Genomic DNA, 12166 nt, shown 5'->3' with positions numbered 1-12166 from the left:
AGTGTAAATCAAGCAGTTCAAAACAGACCTGTATACTAGTGCTACCATACTAGTCCTGCACTATATTGTGCACAGTATTCTCATTTTTTTAAACATATAATACCAGTATGACCAACTGCACATTAGTGAAGGGTCATTTATGAACAGTTTATTAATTTTGCATCTGTTGTGTGACAAACGAGCAAAACACTCAGACGTGAAGACACAGTTGAAATGATAAACAGCTGTAGCAAAATCATGTCCATAATGGAGCATTTTGTTCATGCAAATTTTTTGTTTTAGTATGAAGTATACACATATGAAAAAAGTGCCCATAGTTACAGAATCACCCTATTACTAATTTACATGTTGTGCAACATCCTATTACTCAACAGTAACTAATATTTGGTATTGCGTTAAAAAATACTTATACTAATGTACATATGTGTGACATGCGCTACTTAAATGTTACCAGTTTGGGTCATTTTTCCCTTTATGGCTTGATATGCATTGAGTTGTGTGGGTTTAAATGACAGCGGTGTTGCACAGGTCCGTCTGACAGCACTTGACATTAATATAAGGGCTGGACTGAAGAATCATGCAGTCTGCCATGCTAATGCACCTCCAGAAGTAGGAATCTAGAGGAATGGATTAGAATATATAAGAAAAGGTCCCTCTAAGCGAGATCCCAATTTCGTCGGTCCTCCGACGTGACGTCTCCGTTCCCTCCTTCAGGGAACGAGGGTTACATACGTAACCGAGACGTTCTTTGCTCATCTTGACATGTTTTTCTCTGTACAAGTCTTTATATATTTTTGAGCAAAGTTCATTGCACACGTGATAATAATAGGAAACTCACAGGGAGAGATTGTAAATCTGGCCGATACACAAGTGTCTTTTTTATAGCCACACGTCTCCTGCGTGGTCACACAACGTCCTCCAGGTGTGCGGGGGACACAGTTGTGACATATCAGGGCAGAGCCTACAACACAGTTAATCTGATTATGAAAAAATGCTTTTTATGACACTTTAAATGACACATTATTGTTTTGCACAATCAGACTCTTTAGATAAGACAGCATAAACCTACCATTCTCCAACACCAGGACAACAACAAGAGCCAGCAGCAGAACCTTCATCATCCTGTTGAATAAAGGGGAAAACTGATCAGTTGACTATGAGGTGAAACAATATGTGTCACAAAATATCACAATACAGGATAGCGACAGTATGTATTGCACTGTGTAGTTCAACCAAAATGAAAGCTTAGACAGATTTAATTTAGCATCAGATATAGTAATGGTGCATCAAAAATGGCAAACCCAGAAGGTCACACGTTTGAGATTCCATGTTTATTAATTATTATTTTGTATTATTAAATACAAAATAAAACACGTTATTTAATAAAACAGAATATTTAAAACATTTATATGTAGTCAGCGATATGAGTGCAAGCATATGAGTCTAACATAATTATGTTTTTTTTTTTCTTTTAAAACATGTCAGTTTTTAAAACAAGTCTGGATCATATTTTTTCAAATGCATGTTTTGTTATTGTTCAATTTATTATTATATATTCAATGAAAATATGTTGTTTGTGTCTGTGACTTTTACATTGTGACATTTTGATAATTTATTTTGATTATAATTTATTAAAGAATGTATTGATATAGCACAGTAATATTTGTTGAGTTTAATTTGCTAATGTTAAAGGATGATTCTCTTAACTGAATTGCAATTATTATTATTTTTACATTTATTGCATTATAATACTGAGAATGTGAGGAGAAATACAGCTAATTTGTCATCTAAATATGTCACAATTATTTTGATTTTGTGGTGAGAAATTACCAGCACCTCAACAGTTTTCCCAGAATTATTGTTAAATTATCTTTCAGTGCCTTATTATTCTAGACGAACCAGAGAACAATAGGAGTTTAGATCTTAAGAGTTTGTGCTTTCAAAGAGAAAACACTGTTAATTTGTACTTCATTGTCTGAAACTCATTTTATTTTCTTACAATTCTCCTTTTCAAAATGCTAAATTATTCTTATGATAAACATAATGCAGTGTGATTTAACAAAGAAAAGTTGCGTAATGCTGTGTAAACGTACCTTGACTGTGAAGCAGAGCTGAGCTGAAGTGAGTTCATACACACTTGTGTTTGTCCCTTATATACTCTGATGCTGCCTGTAAATTTCCTGGAATCTTTGTCAGGAATTTGGAAATTCCGTTTTGAATTTTGGCCAAAGAACTTGTACCACAACACAAGTGTTTGTTCACTGTGTGCTCTTGGCTTAAGTTTCAGATGATACAGTAAGCGTCCCTTTTACTGGTTTACTGGGCCATGTGGTTGTGTAACCTTTTTGTTTTGTTCTGTTCTGGTCTTTTCTAGTTCAGCAACAAAGATTCATTGTTTTCTGTTATCTTTTTTACTGTGCTTGCGCAAACCTGACCGGAATATAGGTAAATAAAATGTCACCATGTAGATGTTTTTTGGATAATTTTGTTGCGCGTGAGCAGTTATTCGCTCTTACATGGTCTAAAGCAAAAGATGCCCAACCAGGGCCTTTGCAATAAAACGTATAGAGAATAAAAGTGAATTTACAAATGTGCATTTTAATATAATATAGTTGGATATAATGCAACATTTACTTTTGGCCCATGGCCACCAGTCAGGTCTGATTTTTGGCCCTTTGTGTGCTCTAAAGCATTCAGTCGCTATTAGATGTCCAGAACAGAAATTCGCACATTGCACACAAAATAGAGACTGAAAAATAGACTAATTGTTTGCCGTTCACTTAAACATGCAACATAATGACAATGCAATGCAACAACAATGTAGCATCCCTAACGAAAATTAACCATGGTTTTACCACAAATAAAAAAAAAAAAACATGCTTACTATAGTTAAACCATGGTAACTATAGTAATTTAACCATGGTATTTGTAATACATGGCATGGTAAGGGATGCTACTCTTAGAGATGTTTGTTTACGCTGCATAATGTGTACAGTTTCACCTGTACTATTCATCTGCTTTTTTTTTGTGTGTACAGTAATGGTCACAGTATGCATTAAATAGTTGAGGCGATTGAGAGCGACACCAGGTTGTCTGGACGAGGAGCTGCAGGCTTACATTGATTTACTGCTGATTAAAGGTCTGTGACAACATACAGTTCTGACATATTTATTTATTTTATAAAGTGAGAAATTTTTTTTTTTAATGAATTAAATGAAATTAATCACCATCATCAATTCTTTTGGTAAACCATGATATTTATTGTCTGACAAAATCTGTAAATAAGACAGATAGTGAAGCCTCTCTAAACATCTATATTATTGTAAACATGAAAGGTTTATTATCAGTTCAGAATTGCTAAACTCGATTGATACTCTGGAGAATAACCGTTTGTTACGTCATACTGTTTTGAAACCTTTAAAAATGTCACATTGCATAATGTACTATGGAAATGATGTCACTTTTATTTGTTTACTTACGCAGTACAAAATAAGCTGGATATGGCTTATTGGCGTTTAAAAGCATATTATCACCCAGTATCATTGCAAATATGCTTTCCATCTAAAACAAATCGATTTTTGCATAGTCTATCACTCCCGCAAAAACACATCTGCTGACCTGTAACAGAGCAATAACAAGGCGGCCATCCTAGATCGGGGTGTTGCACAGGTCCGCCTGACAGCACTTGGCTTTAATACTGGGACTGGACTGAAAAATCATGCAGTCTGCCATGCTAATGCACCTCCGGAAGTGAGAATCTAGAGGAATGGAAAAGAATATAAAAGTAAACGAGCGTCATTGTTCATGTGTTTGTGTGAAAGTCTTCCTAAAGCTTATCTTAAAAGCGACATCTATTGTACACGTGATCATTTTAGATAAGAAACTCACAGGGAGAGATGGTGAATCTGGCCGATACACAAGTGTCTTTTTTATAGCCACACGTTTCCTGAGTGGTCACACAACTTCCTCCAGGAGTCCCGGGGACGCAGTTATAACATATCAGGGCGAAGCCTACAACAGGTATTAGGCTGATTATGAACTATTGATTTTATGACACTTTAAATGACAGATTATTAGACTCTTTAGATAAGGTTTCTTATCTAAAACCGTTCAGAAACAGCAGTTTGGCTTTAAACATACCATTCTCTAACACCAGGGAGAAAACTAGAGCCAACAGCAGAACCTTCATCATCCTAATAAAGTGGAAAACGAATCAATTGACTAATCTGACTAGGGCTTTAACAATATGTCATGTCACAGGATATTACACAATTTCCAAAATACAACAATATGTATATAGTTTGCATAAAAAAAATTATTAAAAAAAAGGTCACACATTTGAGCTTCAGTGTTTATTAATTGTTCAATTAAAATTAAAATACATTGTTTAATAAAATAGAAATTTAAAAACATTTTAGAACAGTTCTGGATTATTTTATTATTATTATTATTATGAATATTCAATAATTTTGTATCATTGTGGATTTTTTATATTGTAATCAATTTGATGATGCTCTATTCATAAAGTATTTATATAGCATATAATATTTAATATTATAATATTAAATATAATAACATAATATTATAAATATGATAATAAATATAATATTTGTTGAATTTATTTAGCTGATTTTAAAGGATGATTCTCATAATTGCAATTTTAATTTTTTTAATTGCATAATAATACTAAGAATGTAAGAAGAATATTGTAAATGTGTCATGTCACAATGCAAAATGTACAATTATTTTGATTTTGAGGTGAGAAATGGTCTGCACCTTAACAACTTACTCAGAATTATTGTTAAATTATCTTTCAGTGCCTTATTATTCTATCTAGATGAACCAGAGAACTAAAGGAGTTTAGATCCTAAGAGTTTCTGCTTTCAAAGAGAAAACTGTTCTTCATTGTCTGAAACTCGTTTTATTTTCTTACAATTCTCCTATTAAAAATGCTAAATTAATCTTATGATAAACTTAATGCAGTGAATTTAACAAAGAAAAGTTACAGAATGTGTGTAAACGTACCTTGACTGTGAAGCAGAGCTGAGAAGAAGTTGGTTCATACACACCTGTGTTTGTCCCTTATATACTGTGATGCTGCCTGCATGTGAACTTACAGGAATCCTGGAAACAAGATTTTTTTGGTGTTGATTTCAGGCCAAAGAAACTAGAAACACAAATGACAAGTGCTGCTTTTATTGGTTTACCGGTACATGTGGCTGTGTACCGTTTTTATTAGCAGAGGCGGCGGGCTTGAGAACGGCGCGGCCGGTGGATTCGACTAAGGAGCATCCGGAGGGCTTGCGGCAACCACATGTGACGACACTGGCCTGGACTCCGCTTCATCCGCGGTGAAAGCCGATCCGGCGATCCACAGCTCAAAGTTGATGTATTTCCTCAGCGAGCAGCACGGATCAGCTCTAGGCATGACGAAGCAGATATCGTCCTCTTTTGGAAAGCCGAACAAAGTAGTTTTGCTTTCACAAAGAAACACACAGCGCCTTCATGACATGGCGGCGGCAACAACAATACTACAGCGAGAATAAAAGTTACGCCTTCTTTCTTTGTGTGAACATTTGGGTGGCGTTATGCAAATCTTCCCACATAGTGATGTAGATATGTGGGGGCGTGTTAGAACGAGCCGTTTTAGGTAGGCGTGGCTGAATCTTAACTTTTATAAAGAATATCTCTTTGGATTTGAGACTTTAGTCTTTGCAACTTTACAGATCTTCTTTATGCACCAAGAGCTTGTAACACTCCAAAGAGAAAGGAAAAATTGAAATCGCATCATATGACCCCCTTTAACTACAGTTGTTGTAATTTTGGCCACATCTGAAATGGGTCACACCATTGAAATTAGCAGAGAAGTTTAAGTTAATATGCCAGCAAACTGCACTTTTTTAATGACATGCATTTGATGCATGGACAGATTGAGAACATAAGGTAAGAGTTTAAGTTTCCCCACCAATGTCACAATCAACCCTGCACCCTTGGGTACATTTGATAAAATGTTAATGTTTTGTAGGATGATGTGTTGGGCAAGAGCAGATGTTCATTCTTACACGGTCTAAAGCATTCAGTCTCTATTAGATGTCCAGAAAAGAAATTTGCACATTGCACATGCAGCAAAAATAGACAAATTGTTTGCCACTTGCTTAAACATGCAAAATAATTATATTATGCAACAATGGTGTAGTCTTAAAGGGGAGGTACAATGCTGTTTCATACATTCAGAGTTGTTTACACTGTTAAAGTACTTCCCGGGTTCGCACAAGTTTCTGAGAGTTTTTTTCGATCGTGGCTCTTCATGACGTAGACGAGGGTGGAACTCCTTATATGGGCATTTCTCCCGGAAGAACGCGCCCGCGCACGCATCGACCAGAGCGTCGAGATCACGACACAAGAATTGTGTTTTTGGTTGTAAGGGAACGATAACTTTGTTCAGCTTCCTAAAGAACCCAGCGTTATGTAAACAGTGGATACAGTTTGTTTTTCCGGGGCAGCAACAGAGTTTCACAAGTGTGTTTGTTGATGAACGTTTTATAAACAAGGCCCAGTTTGACACTGGATTAGCACTGGATTTGCACATCGATTGATACTGAAAGATGGAGCAGTCCCAGCAATAAAAGATCCCGGTCATGATTCAGAACTGCAGACGGTAAGTGAAACGGCATCATATGTCTGTTTTGTTGGCATTCGGTGCTCAGGTGCTCGTCACTCTTTAGCTCCGCCCACGGCGCGCCTCCAGGAGCTCGGCTTTTTCCGGAGAGAATCGTAAAGCTGTATCTTTCTTTTATAAATATGATAAAACTAAAGACTTTTTGGAGATATGAAGGATGCAGTACTACTCTATAGGCACTCAAGATTAACATGAGATTGGGTGAAACTGTGTGTGTTATGCCCCCTTTAAAAATGTTTGTTTACATTGCATAATGTGTACAGTTTCATCTACTGTACTTTTCATCTACTTTATACAAATAGGTGTCAGTATACAGTAATGGTCACAGTATGCAGTGAACAGTTTAGACAATTGTAGAGATTTGAGGTGAGAGTAACATCAGACGGGGCGCTGCAGGCCAAGGTATAAATTATTTATTTCTTTATTTATTTTTTACGATCATTAGGAAATATTTCTCAATATGGGTCACTTTTTCATAACTCCTCACAAAGTGAGCATAACAGTCTATCTATATGTGGGTTCAACTGTGGATGTGACACATAAATGACGAAGAAAGCCAAAATATTAAATGGCATGGGTGAATATGTTGTAGAGGGGGGTCAAAATGACAATTCTCACCTGAGATTTAGAGCCAAAATACAGGGTGAAAGAGAAAGATTACAGCATCATTATGTTATTTTTACACTGAGATTGATAGATCTGTTAAAGGGGTCATATAATGTTACATGCACTTTTACAAGTTGTTTGAACTGAAATGTGTGTTGGCAGTGTGTGTACACAACCACCCTATAATGATAAAAATCCACCCACTGTTTTTTTTTTTCTGGTTAAATGTTTTCCCCTTTCTCAAATCGAGCCGATCTCAGATGCCTGTCTGTGTGACGTCACACAGTCAGGCCCCTCCCACATTAGTTTGATTAACAGTAGCGTTTCAGCACAGACTGGGCTAGCGTCTTACCTCAGACCTGCCCTGAGTGAGCTGTCATCAGTCCGCCTTTGTTTCACCGCAGGAGCAGATGTAGACAAGAATGACTCCTTGTGGGGAAGTCGTGGCCTAATGGTTAGAGAGTCGGACTCGTAATCCAAAGGTTGCGGGTTCGAGTCTCATACCAGCAGGGATTGTAGGTGGGGGGAGTGAATGTACAGTGCTTCACCTTCAATACAACTGCTCCCCGTGTGCCGCAGCAAAAATGACTGCTCCGTGTGTGTGAGAGAGTGAGAGAACCCACTTTGGATGGGATAAATGCAGAGCACTAATTCTGAGTATGGGTCACCATACTTGGTCACATGTCACGTCACTTTTCACTAAGCGATTGAGGTGTTCTGTTGTTGGATGTAATAATGAACATAGCAGTCGTCATTTACATTACGTTTAACGAAACTTGGCAAATCGCCTTTCCTAATAATGTGCTAATTAGCAAGTTTCATGATGAATGCGCTAACGTAAACAATCCCTCAGAGAGCGGCATGGAAGAGAGGGGCGGGGTCAGCAGAGCACATTAACATTTAAAGGTAAATGCTACAAAAATGAAAAGAAAAGAGCTGTTTTTAGAGGGTAAAAAAAAACAAGTTTCATGATGAATGCGCTAACGTAAACAATCCCTCAGAGAGCGGCATGGAAGAGAGGGGCGGGGTCAGCAGAGCACATTAACATTTAAAGGTAAATGCTACAAAAATGCGTGCTCTGAAAAGAGCTGTTTTTAGAGGGTAAAAAAATTTTTTTACACTACCATTGATAAATTTGAACCAAACTATGTTACAGACTTTTCATTAAGACCCTAAAGAATCATATCAACTTGTGGAAAATGGGCATTATGACCTCTTTAATAGAATCGGTTGACTTCAGCAATCCTTGTTGCATTATATTCTAATGGTGACACTTTTTGCACATTTCCACCAAAGGTTGCATGCCTTTTAAATTCTGGTTCTTGACAAGCTTTTCTTTGGGTATCCTTATTTTTCAAGGTTCATTTCCAGAGATACTGGGATATCAGTATGGCTCTAAGAGTAAAATTGTTACATTTCACACATTTTCAGTGGTCAAAACCCAAATGTGGGCCACTTTGCATACAGACAGATGAGACTTCTTCTTTAAAAGAGGAATGTACGAAGAACAAAAAATGTTGAAACTTGACATGTATATTGTTTCCCTCTGTAAAAACAATTGCATCTAACTTTACTGTCTGAGTGCTAAAAAAATTCTTTTTCTATAGTTTGTGTGCTTGTAACTTGTAAAGATATCTTAATATTCTTTTAGATTCTGGCTCTTAAGCAACTTCATTTTTAAGGCCATATATGGTTCAATCCCAGAGAAATGGGAACCTCAGTGTTGCTCCATGCAAGTAGTTGAATCCATTTTCAGTGGTCGAGCACTGTAGGTCACTTTGCATACAGCTGATATGTATTTAACAGGGAATGTCTGAAGAACAAATGTTGAAACTGGAAACCTGTATGTATTTATTCACGTAAAAGCAATACGATCTGTATCTTGATTTTTGAGAGTCATTGTTATTAATAAGGAACTGGCCATTTAGCTGGTGCAATAACTTTATTTCACTTTAGAATTTCAGAAAAGTACATCTTTTCAAAATCTTACATTTTAATTATTTACGTTTTATTTAAACTGTTCACATATTCAATCATTCATCTGTTGCAAATGCTAAAATAAATCACAAACATCAGTAACCCATATTATGTATCATAATATTTATTGTTGGGCAAAATCTTTAAGTAAGACTGTAGTGAACATCTGTAATATTGTAAACCTTGAAAGGTTTATTAGCGTTGACAGACGTTGGTCTAAATGATGACCATGTTATTGCAGATGTCCGAATGGCAGCATTTAACTTTCATGGCGGTGTTACTCTGGAGAATAAGACACTCTGCCATACTGCTGCATCTCCGAAAGCCCATGACTAGAAGAAACAGAGAAATCAAAACATATTTGACATTTATGCATGTCATGATTTTATCTAATCACAAATAGAGCATTTACAATGTAAAGAATAACATTACAGCTGCTTCAGTTTATTAGCGTCCATGTCAGTGTTGTTTTAGTATCACTGCGATAAAATTATTATTTTTATTAATGATTATTTGAATTGGTTTTTATATTTTTATATAAAAATATTTTTATTTTTATATTTGTATGTTTCAAGTTTTGTGGTGAATTTTGAATTGAATGTAATTGTGAATTAAATTTGAAATTTTGAGGTTAACATTTTCAAATAAAGTTATGCGTTTGTATTTTTCTACAGTGGGAAGCTGACAGGAAGGTTAAACTCACAGGGAGGGAAGTTGAATCCGCGATACAAGCATCTTTTCCAAAGCCACGAGTCTCTTGAGTTTGTGTGCGGCGTGTTCCACCCTGAGGAACGCAGTGGTTGCACTTCAGTGCAGATCCTGCAACGCACAGTGCATGCATCATCACCAAATCAGAGTTTGCACAATCAGAGTCATATATCACATGCATATATTAACTAGGAATTCCCAAAGTGTTTGAAACCTGTTCATTGTGCTAAAATGAGGCCACTGTGTTTGGTCATTGTTTACTCATGCATTTGCTTCAGATCATCAGTACTGATCGTATCATGTGCTTGAGCAAGATCCTGTTCTGTCCTGCTCTACTACAATAAACCACTTGTTTTTAATATGGCACAAGTCCATTACGGAAGTTTTCAGCATTGGGTTAAATATACATTAAAATTTTGTTCATCATGACAGCAAAACCTACATTTTTATTTAAATAAAATGCAAAACAATAGTCCACAAGATGTTCTTATAGAGCCTGATGGGGGATTCATGTTTGAATAGCTTTCCTTTTCTTTTATCTTATATGAATATGATTGTTAGCATCAGCTCCCCTTCAATTGTTCAGTTTATTAAACTAAAACAAACAAAAAAAAAAAACTTCAAATTATTTTATTATTATTGCTCATTTTCATTTAGTTTAACTTTATGTACAAAATAACTAAAATAAAAATTTATAAAAAATGAATAGATTTTTAAAAAACACAATAACTAACAAATATGACAAAAACACAATAAAATGACAAGAAATGTTGCTATCTCAGTTATACTAAACTAACACTGAAGCAAAGGTCAGAAAGGTCAGTTAAACAGTATTGCATGCAGTGAGTCTTACAAGAAGATGACGGACAGTTTGATACAAATGACGAATGTTTTCTTTGATTATGAGGATTGGCAGGAAAGTTCAATATTGTGTCAAACGAAGTTGAGGAACACAAGAGCCCGATGGGACAGGTGATAAATATCAGGTTTGAGACTAAGAGACATATTATTATTTGTCTGTAAGAGGTTTGTTGATGTGAACTTTATGAGATATTAACTACTTTTTGCTGGTTGTTTAGAGTCTGAATCTGTTCATTTACTGAATTTGAAATGTTCCAGTTAGTGTGACCAGCTGTTTATTCTGAGTCCAAGGTACATGTGTGCGCAAGGTTTTAATGTCTGTTTAATTTAGCTCTGCCCGTGGATTAGTTAACTGGCTGATAAGATGAAATGAACGATGGCAGTCACTTGATCTAGCAGTGATTAATTATGTAACATAAAAACATGTTATGTAAAGATAATATGGCAGTCAGTTGCAGTTCACCATATTTTATTTGCTGGCTATTGAGATTTTTCTATGAGCACTGTCACTGAAAGCCCATGTTAATTGATTTTTCTTAGTATTTTGTCTTGTTTTTCATTACAACTATCTAAAAACGCATAAATCAAGAGACATTTACTTGAAAAGCGAAATGACTTGAATAGATATTAAATCTTGTTTTCTGAGCGAAAAACAATCTACATTTTATGCTTAAAAAAGAAAAAAATGTGTCAATAGGCTGTACAAAAATATATCTTATTTTCCCTTTGATTTATGTTTCTTCTTTAACTTCACTGACAGATTTTTTTCTTATTTTAAGCATAAATTGAATTGTAATATCTTAAGTCATTTTTGGTTCTTGAGTAAATGTATATTGATGTTAGAATGTTTAGAAATTTGTACTGGGAAAAACAAGACAAAAAAATCATTTTTGCAGCGTGATGACAGAGTCAAATTTGATTTTTTTTATATATTTTTATTTTATATCATTTTATCTGAATGATTATTGTATTTATATTATTATTTTGTTTATTTGAGATATACAGTAAATTATTTATCATATATGTTGTTTACGTTTTTTTAAATTCTAAAACTTTGTTTATTTCCAGACTTTGTAACCGCATTGTATTGTCTTAGTAATATTCTACTGGTATGCAAATGATATGCACTAATAATATTGCAGTATGTTTCAGTTTGTGATTCGTTCATTTTAATGTTTCTACATGTACATAGTTTTCTATTGCATTTCATTGGTAATATTGTATATATGTTTTTCAAATAATTTACAAAGATAAAAAATTTTCTGTGAAGTGAGAATGTATGTATTTGTATGATATCTGTATTAAAAAGCAAGTAAATCACATCATTAACAAAAA

General features: G+C 35.0%; 2 protein-coding genes across 3 annotated transcripts; both read right to left on the bottom strand.

Annotated features, from left to right (window-relative positions):
• Nucleotides 1-254: 254 nt before the first annotated feature.
• Nucleotides 255-5046, bottom strand: LOC107558295 (weak neurotoxin WNTX33-like). 2 transcript variants are annotated; one of them, XM_016241942.1, is made up of 4 exons: nucleotides 5026-5046; nucleotides 1070-1122; nucleotides 839-961; nucleotides 255-617 (listed from the first exon to the last, which is right to left on the bottom strand). In XM_016241942.1, exons 2-4 carry the CDS (start codon nucleotides 1119-1121, stop codon nucleotides 505-507), a joined length of 288 nt encoding a protein of 95 aa, XP_016097428.1. In that variant the 5' UTR covers nucleotide 1122; nucleotides 5026-5046; the 3' UTR covers nucleotides 255-504. The 2 variants fall into 2 exon arrangements, with proteins under 2 accessions (XP_016097428.1, XP_016097427.1); XM_016241941.1 differs by lacking the exon at nucleotides 5026-5046 and adding an exon at nucleotides 2094-2146.
• LOC107558297 (CD59 glycoprotein-like) lies at nucleotides 3384-4192 on the bottom strand. Its single transcript, XM_016241943.1, has 3 exons — nucleotides 4141-4192; nucleotides 3889-4011; nucleotides 3384-3758 (listed from the first exon to the last, which is right to left on the bottom strand). Exons 1-3 carry the CDS (start codon nucleotides 4190-4192, stop codon nucleotides 3649-3651), a joined length of 285 nt encoding a protein of 94 aa, XP_016097429.1. The 3' UTR covers nucleotides 3384-3648.
• Nucleotides 5047-12166: the final 7120 nt, after the last annotated feature.

Source organism: Sinocyclocheilus grahami, unplaced genomic scaffold (assembly GCF_001515645.1).
Source record: "Sinocyclocheilus grahami isolate Dianchi unplaced genomic scaffold, SAMN03320097.WGS_v1.1 scaffold639.1, whole genome shotgun sequence".
NCBI lineage: Eukaryota > Metazoa > Chordata > Actinopteri > Cypriniformes > Cyprinidae > Sinocyclocheilus > Sinocyclocheilus grahami.
The sequence above is the reverse complement of the archived record's forward strand: the minus strand, read 5'-3'. Positions and strand labels throughout refer to the sequence as shown.